At 36.0% G+C, this 24,157-nt stretch overlaps 1 protein-coding gene across 1 annotated transcript; it reads left to right on the forward strand.

The window, feature by feature from the left end:
- LOC114300567 (uncharacterized) lies at window positions 1-19,471 on the forward strand. The gene is made up of 12 exons (XM_082897451.1): window positions 1-243; window positions 9,714-9,997; window positions 10,548-10,716; window positions 12,035-12,282; window positions 14,127-14,309; window positions 15,179-15,260; window positions 15,425-15,663; window positions 15,740-15,961; window positions 16,049-16,141; window positions 16,244-16,351; window positions 16,438-16,913; window positions 19,233-19,471. The coding sequence occupies exons 2-11, from the start codon at window positions 9,722-9,724 to the stop codon at window positions 16,879-16,881; spliced, it is 2,064 nt and encodes a 687-aa protein (XP_082753577.1). The 5' UTR covers window positions 1-243; window positions 9,714-9,721; the 3' UTR covers window positions 16,882-16,913; window positions 19,233-19,471.
- Window positions 19,472-24,157: the final 4,686 nt, after the last annotated feature.

Raw genomic sequence — 24,157 nt, forward strand, 5'->3', positions numbered from 1 at the left:
GTATATCTCTATCTGTGTCTCCCTCTCAAAACAAAACACAAGGGCTGAGTGTTTTGTTATTGACGAATCAGTTTTCAATCTCTATCTCTCCCCTCTCTCCCTCTCCCTCTCCCTCTCCCTCTCCCTCTGAAAACACAAGTTCCTTCAGTGTGTTCTTCTCCGGCGCCCCTTCAGTGTGTTCTTCTCCAACGCCGCTGCCAAAGTCCCTGTTCTCCTTTACTGGTTTGTGTTCTCTTCCATCAGGTATGGGTCCTCTTTCTCTCTCTCCCTCTCTCTCTCTCTCACTTAATTTCTCTATTTTTCTATCTTTGTTTTCCCTAATTTTCAAAATTAATGTTTTCCCTAATTTTTGAAATTAATTTTCAGAATTAATGCTGTATTTAATCCATGTAAATAATCCATGGAAGACCATGTAACATCGTGTGCCTAATTTATAGTCATGGAAGACCAATTCTTCCTTTCTTCAATTTTCTCATCAGTCAAACAACATTCAATAAAAGAAATACAAGGTATAAGATGTCTCATTGTTCAATTCCCAAAAATCAGTTTTCTCATCAGTCAAACAGCATTCAATTCTTCAATTTTCTTCAATTTTCTCATCAGTCAAACAGCATTCAATTTAGAATCTCAAAGTTGACTCTCATTGTCCTGTATTAATATCTCTTTGTGTCCATGTTGCTTTATTTGGAATAGAAAGGTGTCTATATGCATTGTGGTAAACAGTCTAATTGAACTTTTCTTTTCCCAAAACCTCTCCATTTAGATTAAGATTTATTGTTGTTTGTGTAGTAGACTAATACCGAACTAGGATGAGGATAGTTTGTGATAGCCCCATTATCCTCTAAAATCCTGGTAAAGAGGACATGTAGGGAAGAGGAATTTATAAGATCAGTGTTTATTATTTCTCATCTCTCTTTGGAATTATGAGTAATTCGTTGTTCAACCTAGAAGTAAATGAATAGGGACTTGTATGAGATGTATTTAAGAAGAGAAAGATGGGAGTCTCAATACAAAAATTCTTGCACTATTTTGCTAGCATGCTTTCATATTAGGAGCATGAAATTGTGACATGTGGACACTTTTGAACTCTGTAAAAGACAAGCACTAGAAGGCCTCTTGTGATTACTGCTGCCCATTTGCCTTGATTTCCTGGATGTGCTAACTGCTGGATGTAGGAAAATAGGTCTTTAGTTGGTCCTTATACTTATTTTTGGATGTCCTGTCTTTGGTGGGGTTGCTTGGCTGCTGCTATGGTTGGTTTGGCCTGCTGTTTGGCTGCTGTGGTGTTGCTTTTGGCTGCTGCTTTGGCATCCCTGAAGAGGTGCCAGCAGGACCTGCAAAGAAGCTCATTACAGGAAATAAGTAGCAGCTCCAACCAACAAGCACCCACAGCCTAAGGAGACCTGCAAGAGTCGTAAGTCCAAGCATACAAGATTCAGAAAGCATTGCCTATTGTTGCCCACCCACCTCAACGAGTGGTGAGGCCAGTTGAGTTCACTAGAAGAATGGGTGATAATGAAGTAGGAGGAGTCGATTTCTATCAAAAATTTATACCATTTCTAGAAAAGCATTGGTGACATGTATGCTTTCATTCTCCGTCACTCATGTAATTGGTCTTTACTTCATTTCAGTGGGTGTGGATCTCCCAATTAGCAGCTTAAAAAGATCTATGCTCTTTGTTTTTGTTGCTAAGAATGTAGGAGTGTCGTGTCCTATATATATTGACTTTTTTTTTTGTTGAGAAAAACAATAACAAAACAGAAAAATGAGAAAAATTGAGAAGTTTCGTCTAAAAGATGTCAATGCAGTAACGGATGGTGTCAAAGTGAAACACGTCAATAGTTTCGGGGGTACATTTGTATACTTTTATAGTTTAGGGGGTCAAAATAATACTTCTCAATAGTTTAGGGGGTCTTCGTGTAAATAACCCTAAATTTGAAGATGATGAAACCTTGCATTATGATTTCTGAATAATTCAAGTGAGTCTTTAATACTTCACCATGCAGAAAAGTAGTTTAGCAAAACAGTAATGCTCCTAGCATAAGGAATGTGTTATTACCACCCCCTTTCACAAAAAAAAAAAAAAAAAAAAAAAGGAATGTTTTATAGGTTTTACTAACAGAATCTTTTATGCAATTTAGGCCCAGGAAGGGTGGTTAAATAACAAAATATATCTACCACTGCATTTCAAATGTGTCTACTAGGACTAGCACATAATAAGTTAAAATAAGGGCTGCCAATAACAGTTCAAACATTTAAAATTGTCTACCATAAATTAATAGCTAGAATGATAATATTTTGAAAGAACTCGAGAAAAGCTAGTGTTCATGTTCAAAGTTTCAACAACAGTAATCCTTACATGTGCAAGAGAAAATACTTCCAAACATTCAAAATTTTCAAATATTAACAAGACAAACAATGTTGTAATGAAAAAATTAAACAGATTTCACAAACCTATTGATCATTTTTTACCTCAATTTAGATCTGGTTTGATATCTCAGGTAGGGTAGCAACACCTAGGCAACCTGCAACACCACCATCAGCCATGCCGTATAAGGTTTAAAGAGCATTTTAAGGACATTAAAATGGGTGATCAATGGGTTAGATAACAAGTTTCGAGCATTTATGTACAAGAATTGTCCCCAAGGACCTTAAGGTAATTTGCAGTTACCAGTCATGGTATGCCGCATCATCATACAACTGAGTCATTTCCAGATATATGAGCAAAAGAAACGAAAAGAAAAGAAAAAGTCTACTTGGAGCAAAAGGCTCCCACCAAAAGAAAATCTGCCAAATGAATTTTCTACTAATTTGCCAAATATGCTCATTCCAAAATGGAAATAGCATGGTGCAAATTGACCAAAGAATTATTTTCACCTCAAACGAAGGGTGGTCTCATATGAATGCTAGCGCAAATGTAGGAAAAGTCGATGAAATCTAAAATGCCCCAAAGTTGCTTCTTTGTTTAATTGAACATAATCCATGTTTCCCCTGTTTGATTGCACATATTTAGAAGTGTTGCATGCATTTCTTTTTCCCCCCCTTGAATTCATTGTTGACTCATCCACAACACACTTCAATTAATTCCTGAAGTCAAAATTATTGGCAAACATCCCTTCAGACTTTATTTTCACCACGTTAAGATACAACCCTAGCTATCAAAAACATAAAAATCACTTGCACATTTTCTGTTACAGAATACACAACATTAAGCATTTTCAACTCCTAAAATTACAGAAGCATATCATAATTATCAGGACTATGTACGCTTACAGCACTGATACACCACTTGCCTAGACTTTATTCTCCATAGAAACCAACGGTCCCTATAGCGACTTATATTCCATGGAGCATTACTACGGTGGTTTACCTTCTCATGCAATGGGGTGAAAACTGATTTCACGGCTTCAAAAACCTCTTCTACAGGCTTTTCTGCATCAATCTGCAGGTGAAAAAAAAAAACAAAAAATCAGTGGTAACTGCAAATTAAGGGTAATAAGTCACAGCCTATTTAGGCTTTGCATCTGTCAGCTCTGGAATGTAACTCTCCTATCATCCTATGGTATGGTATTGTGTTTGGTTAAGGGTTTCTACCTACTTAGCCTCACATGGACTCTTCTAGCTACACCATTGAGAGTCTTATTACCTACTTAGAAAACTATTTGGTGGGTTTAGTACTTATGTTGCTAAAATCACTACCATAAGTATTTATTAATACCGTGTGGGACCTAATTAGTAAGTCCTTATGGTATGTTAAGTTGCTTTGTTGTGGCATTAGCTAGTCCATTTACTCATTAAGCTCAACTCTAGAGAATGTGCATGTCGAAATTCTTATTCTGTGGGGTTGTTTATGTTTAAGAATAAAGGTAATAATGCTAATCAGGTCTCCACATTTACTCATTAGGCTTTACTTTCTCAGCATATAAATGTTGAGTTGATTAGTTTACAATATTTGTTTCCTAAAATCCCATATGAAACATATAAGAGAGTCTGCTCTAAGTTGCCCTAAAATGACCCCATGTTTGTATCTAATTCTATATACTAATTCTCATTTATAGCAACATTACAAAGCTTGAAAAATTTATTCAAAAATTAAATGAAATGTGAATGTTAATCATATTAAGGGTTGTTTTGAAAAGTTGATTTTTGATTTTTTTTTTTATAAGAAAACATATAAAAACGGAAAGAAAAGAGTTGACTATTTTTGTAATATTTTTTAATTTATTCCCAAAACAGCTTTAAGTTTCATTTTGTATTTGCGGTGTACTTTTATAACCTTTTCTTTTACATCAATAAATCTTAATTTTTGCTGAAAAAATAGGTGAGATTAAGTTTAAAGTTACGCTATATACTTTATTTGGTAATTATGTTTTGAATTACTTTTACTAGCTCCCTTTGTGCCCTTAGCATTATGCATCATCATTTAAAAAGGCACGTTGGATGCCAAAGAAAATTAGTGACAAAAAAACTGAAATGTGGAGACCTGATTAGTATATATGATATCTTTGAGCTTTGTCTACTTGAAGTGAATATCTTTTTAATGTTCTAAGATTAATATCTTGGTTTTGGTGTTCTGATATCATATTCTAATTTGTCTTTCATTTGTGTTTCAGTTTGATGCATTTATCTATGGATTTTCTTATTGATGTATCTGTATATTGTACACTCTCTTTGTATATCTGCAATTATCATCAAGAAACTTTTCTTTTGTTGATTTTTTTTTATTAAAAAAAAGTCAATATATTTATAAAATTTATAAATTTATATAATTTTTATACTATATTATATCGTGTACTGATATAGGGTAGAGGGTGAATCTTTTTTCTTTATTTTTATTTTATTTTATTTATTTGGCTAAAATAATTTATTTGCGCCGCTTATGACCCTTAGCTTTGCATCCAAAATCAGTATACTTTGAATTATCTAAAACAGTGAGTAACAGTTCACAGCCCCTTGGCTCCATGAAGGAATTATTCTCTCTTTCAAGGGTTTTCAACTTTTTCTTACAAACCATTCACTGTTATCATCTCCAATCCAACACTTCCCAAACAAAACAGTGGCCCCAGTCCTCTCTCTAATGTGCATTCTAAGTTTTTAGGGGAGTTTGAGTCTATATATTTGGGATGATAGATTTTGGCTAAAATAGTCAACAAAAATAAAAAATATTAAAATAATCAATAAGATAAAATATTATATATTACATATTAATTAATTATTTTTTATCTCACAACTATCAGTTTAATGAAAATTGGAATATTACACCCTTAAATTAGCATATGTTACTTTAACTTCTCTGCACTTCGTATATAGTTGAGTAAAGAGAAAATCAAACAGAGTACTAACTGCAATAACAGGCTAAGTACTAAATTATAGTCTCGGGGCATTCATTGGAATTGTCGCATGTGGCTATCAATTATATTGGCATTGTTCATTTCTTATATGCATAGCTCCTCAAGTACATTATTAAGTTCCTCTGCAAAATTTAATCACATTTTGTTTACCGAGTGAAATGTGAGCCAGAATAGTTGTTGTTTCCCAATGTCTTATTTTTTCAATATCCCAATTTAGTTGATAGATTTGTCAATTCTGGTATTCGGGGCATATATATATTTTTCCAAATACGTGTAGTTCAATCATATCATTTTGCATTTGGATATTTGAGTACTTAAATTGATTGCTTTAGAAACTCAATGTGGCATATTGTGGGTTTTCTTTCTGTGCCATGTTATCTGCTTTTTACTCTCAGCTCACTGTTTTATTGGTTAAATTTTCTCTAACTTATGATATTTGTCTTCTTATTGATGGTTATTTTGCTGTGCTTTATGTTTTGGTTGTGAATACTTCTTCTGTTTACGCTAAATTGCTTTGGCTATTTTATCACTTGATTTATGTGTGGTTGTAATTTATATAACTCAGTATAATCATTGGACTTGAAATTTTTTTTAATTGAAATATATATATATATATATATATATTTTTCTATATAAAATTTGTCCTATTCACCTAACTTTAATTAACTCGGCATAGTCAGACATGGACAAGAGTTGGATTGCATTAGGTAGCACAGTTGATGGAAGGATAAGTCGGGCATATAATGATGGGGTAATATCATTTCTCCGTTTTGCAATGGCGATTATCGATCGAGATGGTAAAATTTTGTGCCCTTGTCGAAAGTGTGTGAATGTTGTTCGTCAAAAATTTCAAATTGTTCAAATTCATTTGCTGCAACATGGGATTATTCCAACTTACACTATCTGGCACGTGCATGGGGAACCCCGTGAATCAAACGAGGCTTATCATCATGATATACCCGTTGAGGGCAATGAGGTTTTGGGAGGTATTGATGCCTTAGTGGAAGATCGAATAAGAGGGGAATCAACTAATACAACTCAAGAGGAGGAGGTTCGTACTTTTGATAAATTATTGAATGATGCCAAACGTGAGGTGTACCCAGGTTGCACAAATTACACTTTGTTAAAATTTGTCATCGAGATACTTAATATGAAGGTAACAAACCATTGGAGTAATAAGTCAGTTGACATGATGCTAGAGTTTTTAACAAAACTTTTACCGAAGGATAATTTGGTTCCAAAGTCAACTTATGAAGCTAAAAAAAATACTACGTGAATTGGGTTTGTCATACGAACTCATTGATGCTTGTGTAAACGATTGTGTGCTCTTTTGGAAGGAGAGGTTCTTCGATACTTCCCGTTAACACCGAGATTGAAAAGGTTGTACATGTCGAGGAAGAGAGCCGAGGATATGAAATGGTTCAAGGAAAAACGTCTAGATGACGGTGTATTGAGGCATCCTGCAGATAGTGATGAGTGGAAGGAATTCGATACACAACATCCTGAATTTGCCTTGGAGCCTCGGAATGTGAGGCTAGGGTTGGCTACTGATGGTTTCAACCCTTTCGGAAATATGAATAACTCATATAGTTTGTGGCCTGTCGTACTCATTCCGTACAACTTGCCACCGTGGTTGGCTATGAAGGACCCATTTTTCATGTTGTCATTACTTATTCCTGGTGAATCACAACCAGGAATTGATATTGATGTCTACATGAGACCTTTAGTGGAAGAATTGAATGAATTATGGAAAAATGGTACATTAACCTATGATGCCTCGACTGGTGAGACTTTTTGCATGCGTGCAGCTTTGCTGTGGACGATACATGATTGGCCCGCATTTGGTGACATTTCTGGATGGAGAACAAAGGGTCATTACTCTTGTTACACTTGCAATGATGAACCATATTTTGAATCTTTAAGAAGTAAGACTGCGTACAGTAACCATCGATGCTACTTGCCTGATGACCACCCAGAAAGGCGAAAGAGTAGAGCATATAATGGCAAGCATGAAAAACGGAAGAGATCTTTGGTGATACCGATAGAAAAGATTGAAGAACAATTGGGCAGCGTGACGGGTGTCACATATGGAAAACATCCAAGCAACAGGAAAAGACCTCGTCAGAACCCAAATTGGACAAAGGTAAGCATCTTGTATGAGCTACCGTATTGGAAGAAAAGGAGGCTTCGACACAACATTGATGTCATGCATGTGGAGAAGAACTTTAGTGAAAATGTTTTTGGAACGATGTTGGGAATTGATGGAAAGAACAAGGATACAGATAAGGCACGAATGGATTTAGAAGACATGAATATAAGGAAAGAATTGTGGCTGACAACAAATCCCGATCGATCATATGTGAAGCCGCGATCCAGCTTCTCATTAACCCCTAAAGAGAGAGGGGGTTTCTTTGAATTCTTGAAATCAGTCAAGTATCCAGATGGGTACGCGGCAAACATTTCGAGATCAGTAAATGCAAAAAATGGTAGATTAACAGGATTGAAAAGCCACGACTGCCATGTACTTATACAACGGATTCTTCCTATTGGGATGCGTGGTTACGTAGATAAAGAGACCAGTACAGCACTTTTTGAGTTAGGTAGCTTCTTCCAAGATCTATGCTCAAGGACACTGAAACGAAGTGAAATGGAGAAATTAGAGGAACGTATAGTACTCATACTATGTAAGTTTGAAAAGATCTTTCCTCCAGCCTTCTTCGATGTGATGGTTCATTTGGCCATTCACTTGCCACGTGAGATTATTCTCGGAGGACCTGTGCAATATCGGTGGATGTACCCGATTGAAAGGTAATTTCTAAAATTGTACTTTCAAATGAAAGGTATAGATTATGTTGTGTGCCTAACCATACTCGTAATTGGTTATCTCTTCAAGGTTTCTCGGATCTTTGAAAAAGTTTGTCACCAATCGAGCTCGACCAGAAGGTTCTATTGCAGAGGCTTACATTGTCAAGGAGTGCATTACTTTTTGCTCAATGTACCTTGAAGGGATTGAAACCGTGCATAATCGAGATGCACGAAATGAAGATTATGGAGTCCGTCGTGAAGGTTTGATAATATTCACCGAAACTGCTCGTCCTATTGGCCAAATCAGAAAGCATGTTGAGATGTCACAGGAACTTCGTGATATTGCTCATTGGTTCTTATTATACAATAGCCCTGAGATAGAGAAGTATCTTCAGTACGTGTTTCTTATAATTATATATATTTTAACAATTATCATGTTATTAGTCATTAATAATAGTAGTATTTCACACATTAACCAAAACTATTTGAGTAGGGAACACAAGAATTTGTTACAAATTCCCAGTGGACAAGATATAACTCAGATACAACAGAAGGAATTTCCAAAGTGGTTCAAAGAATATGTAAGTCATTTTTAATATTCACAATTCGCCAAACACTATTAGGCTTGCATAAAATACAAACATTACTAACATAATTCAAGTGTTGCACATTGCATGTGGATGTAGATAAATAGATTGAGAGTTGATGAGGCACCAGAAGCAACCGAAGAATTGTGGTCCTTAGCGAATCGTCCTAATTTGCTAGTGAAAGAGTACTCGGGTTGTATAATCAATGGTGTCAGATTCCACACGAAGGAATTAGACAATCGTCGTAAGAGTCAAAACAGTGGTGTGCTTACCGAAGGGGACTACAAGGGAGAGATGCACGAATTCTACGGTCACTTGTGCAATATATGGGAATTTGAGTACATGTGCCAAAATAAAGTTGTTTTGTTTCAATGTGAATGGTACAACACCGGTAACACTGGTAGAAGTAGAACAGTACGAGCTGACACATATTGCACAAGCATCGATGTCACAAGCCGATGGTATCAATCTGACCCTTTTATCTTGCCTAGTCAAGCTAAGCTAGTGTTCTACCTGAATGACACCAAATGGGGGCAACCTTGGCAAGTCGTGCAACGGGTCCAACATAGAGGTGTGTTTGATGTGCCAGAGGTTGGTGATGGAGAACCACCAGATCAACCAGAATTTAATGATGCATTCCAACAAGAAAACATTAACTCAGTTGTCCCGATCAACATTGAAGATATTATTCGATTTCATAGGGATGATATTGAAGCTGAGGTTATTTCAAATAAAACAAAGAGAGATGGTAGAGATGATGAAGAAGATGAAGAACTTGGCGTACTTGATGATGATATGGATCTTGATATGGAACCTGATATGGATTATGATATGTAGTTTTTGTTGTTTTTAGGTTTCTATATGGACATATGTTTTTAATGCATTACATGGTTATGATATATTTTGTTGCGTCTCTTCAAGTAAAATTATGCTTTATATTTCATGTTTGATATAAATTTATGCTTTTTAGTTAACCAAATGGCCAAAGGGGAGAAACAATGGATCAAACCAGGTTTTCTAGCGAAACAGAAGCGAACAGAGTACGAAATGGAAAGATATAAGACAATCAAGAAGAATAATAAGAAAATGGATGCTCTACAATTGAAGCGTATAGCAACTTCTTTGATGGGTTCTACTCAGCCCAATCGTGTTCATCAAAAGGGAAAGAAAAATAGGGTAGATGATGATGACTACATACCGTCAGATCATGAGGATGACACTGATGCTGAGTCCTTTGAAAGTGTTGACGATGAGGTACTATATGTATGGCCATTCATTTTTTTTATTATGTCACCGATAGCTATATATTTGTTAACGATGCTTTGTTAATACTATCTTTATATTTCCGTATGCTTTATTGGATGAATAAGTCATAAAATAAAACTAGAAAATATACATCCTACATACAACAATATGCATACCAAAACAAACTGTAGGAGTAAGTTAGCTGGAACACAAATGTATAACGAAATAAGACATAATTTGACCATGTTGGAAACACCAGATTGACAACTTGCAAAGAACACAATTAGGAAAAACCAATTAAAGATATTAGAACTACTGGTAGCTCACAACCACTCAACCACTCAACTTGCCTACCGGTTTTTGAGTGACAACACCCTTTACCTGACCATTTTAAAAATATTCAAAGCAACCACTTGTCAGGACCAGACTTGGGAAGAAAAGGAGTGGACTGGATCAGATTACAAATATCAACAGTGGCCTTGATGGGTTTCCATATACATATCTTTAATTATCCATTTTTATGTATTTATTGTTTATGCTTTTGTATTATGTTTTTTAGGGCTTACCAATGCCACCAAAACGATTGGCGCAGTCATCTCTTCAACCTTCGCACGAGGCAATTGTTGTTCCAAATGGGGATTTACATGACAATGCGGATACCCAACACTCACAGCCACTTGATGTCGATATGGAGGCACCGAGGGAGGCAGCCCCCCAATCTAGTGTCGGTAAGATACTGAATTTTACTAAGCTAAACAAATTCTCTGTTTTAATATAATTCTATGGTGCAAAAAATTTCAAGCAATTTGTTTCATAGGGATTGATTTTTTATTTTTTGTTTTAGTTTTGGTCTCACTTGTAATTTTTTGTCATATAACACACAAAGTTAACATCTCTATTGGAGATGCTCTTAGTTTTCAAGCATTCCTAGTTCTTTGAACAAAAACATTGAAGAAGGATAAATTATTTGGGAACTTGGTAATCATTTGCATACATAGGAAATTTAGAAGTACAACCATTGAGGTAATTTCAAGAAAAACTGTCTTTTTTAGGTGATCAGGTGTAAATTAAGACAATGAAATATATAACATATACAAGGGGTATACCTTAGGCCCTAATAACAACAGGACAAAGACTAAAACGCTGCTAAAAAAAATAAAAAGCCTAAACCCTAGAACATGACCAAATCAAACCCCATACAGACAAAGAGGGGCCATAAAATAAGGAAATATAGACAGCAAACAAAAATAAAAACAAACAATTTAGGAGGAGCAACCGAAAACTCCAACAAATAACCAACTGTACAAGACAAAAATAAACAACATTCTAGCTGTAGCAAAATTTTCCAATAGAAAAGGCAGTAATACCAATAGTAACAGTAGTAGCCAATAGCAACCAGATACACCAACTACGGCAGCATCAACCAACTACATGGCTCCATTAGGATTTGCAGATCCAACCAATCAAACAGTAGCAATATGTACAGCAGTAACAAATAGCTCACTATAATAGTCCCAGATTTTAGACCATAGCACAGTTGCATCATGCCCTACAGTATAGCTCAACTAAAGGTGCATAGAACCCCAATAATAGCAGTAGGTATACTAGAACCAACCACTGCCCAGTTTCAGCAAACCCAAGCAGCAGATACACCAACTCAAACATAGGATTACATATGTTCAACCACCACATAACGAGAGCTATGGGAGTGTTAAACACATGAGAGACCCATTTTAAGTAGTATAACAACCATCAGTTAGGACCAAAAGGAAATAACAAAATACGTTGAGAACAAACACACAGTATAGTCCTTAGCCACTCAATCCACACTCTCAAATCACACATAAAACACTCAAGAAAATATATGCTCACATTCATCTCAACCCACCAAACAAAAAATTTCCTCATAATATGTATCAGCTTGCCAATTTGTGTAACAAACATTAGGAAAAAAAATATTTATATGCTCAACATCACTCAACCCACAAGTCTCACTAGGTCCACACAAGTTTTATTATTTAGGACGGTAGTTCCCTACCTTGCTAGGGTTAGGAACCTTTGATAAAGCTTCAGCTTCAGTTGATCATCTAGCTTCATCATCAGCTCAATTTTATCCATCTTCAGTTGATCATCTAGCTTCATCAACATCTATATCAGCTGCACCTACTACATTTGATGCCTTTGCTATATCTTCTACTGAAGCCGAATACAGGGCTATGGCTCTTGCAAGTGCTGAAGTTGCTTGGCTTCACATGCTTCTTAAAGATATGCATATATGCCATTCTTCTGTTCCTGTGCTTTGGTGTGATAACTTGTCTCTCCTTCAATAACCATCAGAAATTTGAACCAAAAAAATTGCATGTAAGATCCACATGGAAAATCTTGGCAATTCACAATCAACAGAAAGACCACTACATTGAAACACGATTGGAACTGTGGAGTTCAATTCATGGAATTGGAACTATGTAATTTACCCAACAATTAGCTTTATTCGATTTCATTATCCAGTAGTTGCTATAAAAAAAATATGTTAGTATGATATGAATTGTATTTTCATTTTACTTTTAAAGATAAGAGTACATTAAAGACTGACCTTTATAGTACCCTTTTTACTTCCCTTTTTCCTCAAATAAGCAAAATAGTTATTGCCAGCCAAGGATATCAAAGCAATGGAGGAATCAAGATCATTTTGGTTGTGAACTTTCTTTTCAACAAGTTGTTGAAAATAATTGATTTGGGTAGTCATGTTTGGTAATGGGATCATTGTGCTGAAAACACTTGTCCCCCATAAGCAAAATTCATCCCACTCTCCTTAAGTTATTAAGACCAGATTTTCTTTGTCCATACGGCACTGGAGATGTTGCATTAAAAAACTCAGCTGCATTACATGCATTCCAAACAACAAAGATGTTAATCAAATCAAAATGATATCAGAAAATAATTCAAAAATTATATATATTTAGAGAGAGAGACCTATATAATCGGTCAAGATGCAACCGACAGCGAATCGGCCAGTCGGTTTACCAGGATAACTTACTCCATATGGTTTTCTCCATGAGTCAGTAGAGAGTTTTGGAGCATTCCCAGTATCAACATAGGAGTCTCCAAATACAAAAAGTTTCACATTACTATCTGGTGGTTTGTATGATCCTCTAATGGCTTGAACTTCTACCATTAGCAGTTGAAAGAATATAGTAAAAGGCAGTAAGGACTTTCCCATTGTTTAGGTATCAATCAAAACAATAAAAGGAGATAAAAGGAAATAAATAGAGAATTTAGGTGTTAAAGAAAGAGGACTCAAATGTAGCTATACTATATAATGCAATTTTCTTCTTATTTCTTGTCTCCTTTTCTATACAAGATAATAGAAGCTAATGAAACCTACAAAAACTTTATTGTCTATAGAAGCTAATGAAACCTACCAAAACTTTTTTTATTTGATTTTTCAACATTAAAAGAAGGTAAATTGCATCAGTAGTCATATAGTTTTGGAAAAATTTCACATCCCTACAAATTTGATCTCACACTCTCAATTGGCAGAGAGAAGCTTGTAGGAGTGAATAAACAGCTTCCCAGCCATGCTGAGCAGGGTGTACAGTGTCCCAAAAGAATGTTGAATTAGGTTTATTGCATACACTATACTTCTTCTCTCCTTTATCGCCAACGCTTCCACATGAGTTTCCATTCCCCATCCCCACACAACATGGCCTCAATGAGTTTCCTGCACCCACATATGTATGCATTAATATATGTATTTAGGCACAGATGCCAAATTCTAATTTCGAGAGTGTATGTATATAAATATTTTTTAAAAATGCATACTAAGGTTTATAATGTCACTAATATTCTTCAACCAAAAAAATTATTAATTGTATTTGAATTTTGAATTGTAGTGAAATTGAGGATAAAAAAAATAAATAAATAAATAAAAATTTCTACCTCCTCTTTTCCCTCCTTAAATCAATTCACAAACTCAAAATCCAATTGGAGTCTTAGGAGCCAGCACTATTAAGGAACCCAAGCCAAAGCCAAGACAAGCTGAGACCAGTCACAGAGCTAAGCCACATCAGTCACAAGAAATCAGCTAGCTACAGCTCAAGAGCTCAGCACAATCTCCAGCTCAACTCAACTGAATTAGTTTGATCATCTAGCTTCATCAACATCTATATCAGCTGCACCTACTACATTTGATGCCTTTGCTATATCTTCTACTGAAGCCGAATACAGGGCTATGGCTCTTGCAAGTGCTGAAGTTGCTTGGCTTCACATGCTTCTTAAAGATATGCATATATGCCATTCTTCTGTTCAAATTGGCAACTTGGTATGTTTGTACACTAACAAGTAAGACTGGTATTAGTAGATACTATGATTAGAAGGAAAATTAATATAGCATGTTTACAAGAAACTAAACAGATAACAAAAATAGGAGACATAATAATGCTAATTAAACTTGTAATGGAGAAAGTATAATTAATGTAATTAGTGCCTATGCACCCCAAATAGATAGGAAGAATATATTAAAGAACATCAAGGCTTAAACATTCATTTAAAACATTCAACAATGATCTTCATGATCTTCACAAACGATCATAGTTTCATTTAATTATTGATAATTTTATATATCTCAAAGCATCTTTATAGAACATATTTTTGTAGTCTGTTAATAAATAAAAATTTATTAGTGACAACATTTAAATAGAGGTGTTCAAGTCTCCTTTGCTGCTGATATGGATTGTTGCTGAGATGGGTGGAGTCTATGGTAGCATGGGGCTGTTCTGTTTTGCTTTTGATAAGACCTACTATTGCTGCTCTGTCTTGGTGTTGTTTATTATTGCTGTTTGTTGATCTATACTACTGTGTGGCTTGATGATTCTCAGTAATGGAGGATGAATGCTCTATCAGTATTGTTTAGTTGGTGTCCATTAACAGAAGCTATGTTTAGTTGTTTGCTTAGCACCATCAGTTGGCTATTTATGTGAGTGGCTGCTTATTTGTCTAATTGGATGATTTTGTGATATGGAGTTAATGGGGGATGCTACTGTTCTGAAGCTGTTCTGAGAATACACCTACTTAACCATGAGCCTCTTTTTTTATGTGGAGAGGTTTGATGAGAAGTACTAATTGTGTTTTTAAGGTGTATTTTCTTTTTGTTGTACCAAATCATTATTGTCATACTTATTTTATTTACAGCTACTGTGTCTTGAACATAATATTTCTCCATATTATGTATTTTCCATCTGCATAAATGGAAATTTTAAGAGATTAGCAAAAGGTAAACTACGTACCTAAGAAGCACATTATCTTTAATGCAAACTTAGCAATCTTTTTCTTGTATTTGTGTAGAACCGTTCAATGTGTAAAAAAAGTTACTTATATTGCTTTTATGATTTCGCTTTAATTAATTGCTAACCAGTCAATGTTATGTCTTTAAAACAGTGCCTACTAGACACCCTCGTGGCTTGACACGCAGGTTGAAGGTTCAAGCAATGGTTCAAAAAGATGGAAAGCTCAAAGTTCCTATGCCACAGGAGTATCGTGCACCAGTGGGGGATCATGCCTCTCAATTAGTCTCCAAAATTGGTGTTGAGGTCCGAACACACTTGCCAGACTTTAGCATTCGCAGGTGGAAACATGTCAACGAAGAAGTTACGGCACCTATGTTTCAGCGTCTAACGGTAAAAGTTTTACATAATTGATTGAATTAATGTAATATAATTAATTATGACTTACAAGAATTGTGGCTGTTGCTAGGATCAATTTGACATGGAAGGTGACTCCACAAATGTTAGCAAAGCGGTGGCAACAAAGTGTGGACGGAGCTTGAGCAGCTACACCTACAGACTACGAAAAAAATACCTGAACCTTAAAAGTGCTAAGGGAGAGGAGTATGCTAGAAGCCACCCACCGCCTGAATGTGACCTCGAGAAATGGAAAAACTTGATTGACAAGAAGTGGAATGATGCCAATTGGCTGGTAAACTTTTCTTATGTTTATTTATTGTTGACAATTACCTTGTCTTCCTAATATATATATTTTTCTATTGGAACTTCCTCCTTGTAGAAGCAATCAAATGCTAACATTGACAATAGAAATCAATTGAAGACGAAGCATAGGTGTGGGTCAAAATCTCTCCCAGTTAGGGTGCACGAGGCGGTGGGTCTTCTTTAATTTTTTGTTTCGGTTTTTTTTTTTTTTTAAAGATGATTCTACTACCATCATTCTTATTTAACTTACTAGTTGAACAAAAAAAATCAGACAATTGCAAATGGGGGCCAACTGCCAGAGTTGCCATGTGTTTACAAATCTACACACTTTAATGATGTCACAAAGCAGTGGATTTCTCCGGAGTGCGAAGAGAATTATGTATGTATATTTACCTTTTGTATTAGGATGATTGCAATTTTAATTGTATCTGTATTCATTTTTCTAATTTTTTTTTTAAATGACAGGATAATATGATAAAGATCCAAACTGAACATTGCTCCCGACCTGGTGTGGTTCCAATTACTCCGGAGGAGCTATCTGTGAAGGTGCTAAAGCCAAGGTCGGGATATGTTAAAGGACTCGGGTTGAGGCGTTCCTTCTCTGTCAGGACTACCAGTGCTTCGACTGACAGTGACTATGTGAGGCGTCTACAGATGGAAATACAAGAGCAAAAGGAGCAAATTCAGTCACAAAAAGAGGAAATTCAGTCACAAAAAGAGGAAATTCAGTCACATAAAGAGGAAATTACAGCACAGAAACATGAAATTCAAGTACAAAGAGAGGAAATTCAAGCACAAAATAAAGAGATAGGGAAGATGAATGGGTCGATTGACGAGCATTTTGAGATCACATCAAGCATCATGGAGTTTCTTAAGAAGCAAGGTTTCAAAGGACAATTTAGAGGATGAGGTATCCCATGAACTCGTACGTCGCCTTTTTGGTAAGTCTCGCTCGCTTTATCATTTTATTTTTCTCATGTTGGTTAGTATATACTAGTTAAAGTACAATAGTTTGACTACTTATTAACTAAGATTTAACAAGTTTGAAGATGTATTTAATGAAAATAGATTCATTATCAAAATTCTTACTTAGCATGACCCTAGTTAAAATACACACGAACCAAAGTAGAGACAAAACTAAGTCAGATAATAGCCTGCTGTTAGGTGTGTTTCTATCTGTGGATGATGGTATCTGTATAGCCTAAGTCACAAGTATCAGTATGCTCTGCTGTTGGTATCTGTATGCTCTGCTGTTGCTATCATTCTGCTTTGCTGGTTGTATCTCTATGCTGTGTGAGTGGACAGATCTGCTGGGCAGCTAGTCTGGGTAATTTTGCTTCAGTTTTGCTTCAGTTTTGGATGTGAATCTAATTGTAGGCCTGGTGATGTATATTTTCTATATACCTTTGCTGGGATGGGTAGCTTGCTGTGTGCGTTTTATCCTGCTGTCTGTTGTGTTTTTTGTGTTCTTGTTGGTTCGTCACCAACAGTTTGGTTTTGGTGCTGTGCATCATCCCCCTCTCCCCTGTCCTTTCTTGTCCCCTTAATTGATGTATTTTCTCCTTCTTGTAAGGTTCTTTCATCAATAAAGTTTTTGTTGATCAAAAAAAAAAAAAAAAAGGAAGCAATCAATGTTAAAACAAAATAATACGTACAACAGTGTGTATTATCTATTCTATTATTAAAAGCCAACACCAATTTTGGTGTCATGAAGCCTCTACCATGTCCACGTGTAAATTAGATGATTTGACCGAAAAAAAAAAAATCACATCCCACGTTTTCCAGTTTCTCCCTCAATCAACTACCCAATACTTGGTTGCTCAAAAAAAACTACCCAATACTCAATTTCCTCTCTCTCTCTCCCCTTCGTTCTCACATTATAGCAATTGGTGCTTTTATTGATATGTGCATAGAACTTTTGAATTCTACGCATCTCAAGTTCTTTGTCAACGGTGTCTTGAACCCATCTCACATGAACGATTTTGAGCACTCTGGAATGCTTCTCATGTTCTTCATCTTTGGTGTGGTCACTCCGCTCTCAGAAAAAAAGGGTCAGTCTTTCTCTTCCCGAACATTCTTAATGTTTCTCTATTTTGTTTTACATAATCTGTTTAGTTCTGTGAATAGTATAGGAAATGAAAACAATAGCTTGGGTCCTTGATTTTTTTCATCATACTAAAGTTACTAAATATGCACTATGCTTAGACTAATACAACTTTGGGTTGCTTGAGTTGAGATGTTCACATTTGGGAAGCTAAAACAGTGGAAACTACATGGGTTAAATTTTTTTTATGTTGTGTCATTTTCTCACCCTTTATTAGCAACGGAACTAGAGGGAAAATTGTTTAGGCATAACTTATATGGATGGAGATGTAAGATTTTAAAGTCATGTTGGAAATATAGGATGTTGAGATGCCAATGACTGCCCTCAAAATTGCCAGCAATATCATTACAAAAAATTTGATTTGCATTTCTTTCATGCTGTGAAGGGGACAACCGAGGAAAATAATTAGAGAATGGTAGAGTCCGACACATGCCATTTTTCCTTTTTATATTAGAAGTTGCGTATTTTGTATCCATTAGAAAAAATAATATGAAATTCATATTATAATATGAATTAAAAATAAATTGCACACGCATCGCGTGTGCCCGGCCGCTAGTTTTCTAAATTTAGAAGGGAGCTGTTTTTAGGTTTTGTGCGTGGCCTTTTAATGCTAATGTTAAAAATAATAAGCTTATTATCTACATCCATTTTGGTCATTGCTGTCACAACTCACCAAGCTAATGGTCCAGTTTTCCATTTTTTGCATTGTAGGTTGTTGCTCTCTCTCTCTCTCTCTTCAAAAATTTTTTAAATCCCATTTGTGCAGCAGCCACAATATTTGTTCCTTCCCATTCTCATTGACTGCATGCTTTGGTTCTTACCATGAGATGTTGTAGTGTTATAACTGGTTTGGCTGCTGTCCGTGGGTGACAGCCAGTTTTTGATCCGAGCATAATTCTAGGGATACAGTGAATTGCCATGTTAAGGTGATCATTGCAAAGCCCATGGGTGGGAATGAGCATGGTATTCATCTTTTTAGTTAATCTCTGTTAATTTCTATTCAAATAACTTCAAGCTTGTGATCTTCAGAACAGTTCTGTATATTTGTTAAGTTTCTGATATTTGGCTCTAAGTTTATAATAAAACTTTGCTATTATAATAAACTTTATATATATACATTCTATGCTAATGTTTGCCTTGTTTATTTTTTTTGTAGATTGGTTTTGATGACGTTCAGAAGCATACTTGCAAATGAAGATCAACTGTTGAATTTTTTTCCTAAACTGAAGCTTAGTTGTAGTTGCAAATTAAGATTGAGTGTTGATTTTTTTTGGTGGACTCCACGTTAGTTTATTTTGGGATTTACTTTGATGGTTTTTTTGTGATACTTAATGGATTATTATTAAGGTTGTTTGATGGATATATTTTGATTTATAAAATAAATTGTTTAGTGAATTTTTTTGTGGAGTGCTGTATAATAGCTAGTGGATTTCTTAGTACAATTAAAAGGCTATTGGGATATGAGCAGGGATATATGTGAAATAATAATTTAAATTGAATATAAAATATGGAACAAGTTTAGTGATGAATTTGATTCGTCATTTGTACTTGTTATTATGACAAAGTGATTATTCGTCACTAATAAACTTTTTTGGTGACAAAATTTACTGAAGTTTATATATGAAAGTTTTTATTTATTTTGTTATTTGGTGACTAAAAATTTCGTCACGTATATATATTTGTGACGAAATATATTTCGTCACCCATGTATGCCTTTTGAAGACGAAAAATTTCGTCACCTTTACATCTTATTGTGACGAAATTATTTCCTCATCAATGATCAACATGCGTGACAAATTTATTCGTCAACTAAAATCATAAATATGGTACTGAATAATTATTTGGTGACGAAAATGAGAATTTTTGGCGACAAAATGTTGTTTTATTGGTGACAAAATTATGACTTTTGAAGACGAAAAATTTCGTCACCTTTACATCTTATTGTGACGAAATTATTTCCTCATCAATGATCAACATGCGTGACAAATTTATTCGTCAACTAAAGTTATAAATATGGTACTGAATAACTATTTGGTGACGAAAATGAGAATTTTTGGCGACAAAATATTGTTTTATTGGTGACAAAATTATGACTTTTGAAGACGAAAAATTTCGTCATCTTTACATCTTATTGTGACGAAATTATTTCCTCATCAATGATCAACATGCGTGACAAATTTATTCGTCAACTAAAGTTATAAATATGGTATTGAAAAACTATTTGGTGACGAAAATGAGAATTTTTTGTGGCAAAATGTTGTTTTATTGGTGACAAAAAATTTCGTCGCTGAAGTAATTTCATTGGTGACGAAATTATTTTTCGTCACGTTGGTTTTTAGTGACAAACATTCAATGACGAAACCGGTGACGAAAATATTTCCTCACAAATATCTATAGTGACGAAATTAGCTCTTTGAAGACAAAAAAATTTCGTCACTCAAGGCCCAACTTGTTGTAGTGAGACATGGCAAGTAAACACCATAATTACATTTCTACCATCACGCAAGAGGGTCCGAATAAGTGTCCGTGTGTTTAAACCCTAATGCATGAGACATGGCAAGTAAACACCACAATTACATATCTACCATCATGCAAGAGGGTCCGAATTAGTGTCCGAGTGTTTAAACCCTAATGCATGAGACATGGCAAATAAACACCATAATTACATTTCTACCATCATGCAAGAGGGTCCGAATAAGTGTCCGAGTGTTCGAACCCTAATGCATGCGAAATGGCAAGCAAACACCGTAATTACATATCTGCAATCATGATAGAGGGTCCGAATAAGTGTCCGAGTGTTCGAACCCTAATGCATGAGAAATAGCAAGTAAGCACCATAATTACATATTTGCCATTATGCCAGAGGGTTCGAATAAGTGTCCGAGTGTTCGAACCCTAATGCATGAGAAATGGCAAGTAAACACCATAATTACATATCTGCCATCATGCAAAAGGTTCCGAATAAGTGCCCGAGTGTTCGAACCCTAATGCAGGAGAAATGGCAAGTAAACACCTTAATTACTTATTTGTCATCATGTAAGTGGGTTTGAATAAGGATCCATGTGTTCGAACCCTAATGTATGAGAAATGACAAGTAAACACCATAATTACATATCTGCCATCATGCAGGAGGGTCTGAATATGTGTACGAGTGTTTAAACCCTAATGCATGAGAAATGACAAGTAAACACTGCAATTACATATCTGTCACCATGCAAGAGGGTCCAAATAAGTGTCCGTGTGTTCGAACCCTAATGCATGAGAAATGGCAAGTAAACACCATAATTACATATCCGCCAACATGAATGAGGGTCCGAATAAGTGCCCCAGTGTTCGAACCCTAATGCATGAGAAATGGCAAGTAAACACTGTAATTACATATCTGCCACCATGCAAGAGGGTCTGAATAAGTGTCCGAGTGTTCGAGCCCTAATGCATGAGAAATGGCAAGTAAACACCATAATTACATATCTGTCATCATGTAAGAGAGTTTGAATAAGTGTCCGAGTGTTCGAACCCTAATGTATGAGAAATGGCAAGTAAACACCATAATTACATCTCTGACATCATGCAAGAGGGTCCGAATAAGTGTTCAAGTGTTCGAACCCTAATGGATGAGAAATGGCAGGTACACACCATATTTACATATCTGCCATCATGCAAGAGGGTCTAAATTAGTGTCCGAGTGTTCGAACCCTAATTCATGAAAAATGGCTAGTAAACACCATAATTACATATCTGCCATCATGTAAGAGGGTTTGAATAAGTGTCCAAGTGTTCGAACCCTATTGTATGAGAAATGAAAAATAAACACCATAATTACATATCTGCCATCATACAAGAGGGTCCGAATAAGTGTCCGAGTGTTCAAACCCTAATGCATGAGAAATGGCAAGTAAACACCATAATTACATATCCGCCAACAGGCAAGAGGGTCCGAATAAGTGTCTGAGTGTTGGAGCCCTAATGAATGAGAAATGGCAAGTAAACACCATAATTACATATCTGCCATCATGCAAGAGGGTCCGAATCAGTGTACGAGTGTTTAAACCCTAATGCATGAGAAATGACAAGTAAACACTGTAATTACATATCTGTCATCATGTAAGAGGGTCCGAATAAGTGTCCGAGTGTTCGAACCGTAATGCATGAGAAATGGCAAGTAAACACCGTAATTACATATCTGCAATCATGCAAGAGGGTCCGAATAAGTGTCCGAGTGTTCGAACCCTAATGCATGAGAAATAGCAACTAAACACCGTAATTATATATTTGCCATCATGCAAGAGGGTTCGAATAAGTGTCCGAGTGTTCGAACCCTAATGCATGAGAAATGGCAAGTAAACACCATAATTACATATCTGCCATCATGCAAGAGGGTCTGAATTACTGTCTGAGTGTTGAAACATTAATGGATGAGACATGGCAAGTGAACACTGTAATTACATATCTGCCATCATGCAAGAGGGTCCGAACAGGTGTCCGAGTGTTCGAGCCCTAATGCATGAGAAATGTCAAGTAAACACCATAATTACATATCTGCCATCATTCAAGAGGGTCCGAATAAGTGTGCGAGTGTTCGAACCCTAATGCATGAGAAATGGAAAGTAAACACCATAATTACATATCTGCCATCATGCAAGAGGGTCTGAATTAGTGTCCGAGTGTTTAATCCCTAATGCATGAGACTTGGCAAGTAAACACCGTAATTACATATCTGCCATCATGCAAGAGGGCCCGAATAAGTGTCCGAGTGTTCGAACCCTAGTGCTTGAGAAATGGCAAGTAAACACCATAATTACATATCTGCTAACATGGAAGAGGGTCGGAATAAGTGTCCGAGTGTTCGAGCCCTAATGCATGAGAAATGACATGTAAACACTGTAATTACATATCTGTCATCATGCAAGAGGGTCCGAATAAGGGTCCGAATAAGTGTCCGAGTGTTCGAACCCTAATGCATGCGAAATGGCAAGTAAACACTATAATTACATATCTACAATCATGCAAGAGGGTCCGAATAAGTGTCCTAGTGTTCGAACCCTAATGCATGAGAAATAGCAAGTAAACGCCATAATTACATATTTGCCATTATGCAAGAGAGTTCGAATAAGTGTCCGAGTGTTCGAACCCTAATGCATGAGAAATGCAAGTAAACACCATAATTACATATCTGCCGTCATGCAAAAGGGTCCGAATAAGTGCCCGAGTGTTCGAACCCCAATGCATGAGAAATGGCAAGTAAACACCATAATTACATATCTGCCATCATGTAAGTGGGTTTGAATAAGGGTCCGACTTTTTAAACCCTAATGCATGAGACATGCCAAGTAAACACCGCAATTACATTTCTGCCATCATGCAGGAGGGTCTGAATAAGTGTCCGAGTGTTCGAACCCTAATGCATGAGAAATGACAAGTAAACACTGTAATTACATATCTGTCACCATGCAAGAGGGTCCAAATAATGTCCGAGTGTTCGAACCCTAATGCATGAGAAATGGCAAGTTAACACCATAATTACATATCCGCCAACATGCATGAGGGTCCGAATAAGTGCCCCAGTGTTCGAACCCTAATGCATGAAAAATGGCAAGTAAACACTGTAATTACATATCTGCCACCATCCAAGAGGGTCTGAATAAGTGTCCGAGTGTTCGAGCCCTAATGCATGAGAAATGGCAAGTAAACACCATAATTACATATCTGCCATCATGTAAGAGGGTTTGAATAAGTGTCCGAGTGTTCGAACCCTAATGTATGAGAAATGGCAAGTAAACACCATAATTACATATCCGCCAACATGCAAGACGGTCCGAATAAGTGCCCTAGTGTTCGAACCCTAATGCATGAGAAATGGCAAGTAAACACTGTAATTACGTATCGGCCATCATGCAAGAGGGTCTGAATAAGTGTCCGAGTGTTCGAGCCCTAATGCATAAGAAATGGCAAGTAAACACCATAATTACATATCTGCCATCATGTAAGAGGGTTTGAATAACTGTCCGACTGTTCGAACCCTAATGTTTGAGAAATGGCAAGTAAACACCATAATTACATATCTGCCATCATGCAAGAGGG

The sequence above is a fragment of the Camellia sinensis genome, chromosome 12 (genome assembly GCF_055761805.1).
Source record: "Camellia sinensis isolate YWXY chromosome 12, ASM5576180v1, whole genome shotgun sequence".
Lineage (NCBI taxonomy): Eukaryota > Viridiplantae > Streptophyta > Magnoliopsida > Ericales > Theaceae > Camellia > Camellia sinensis.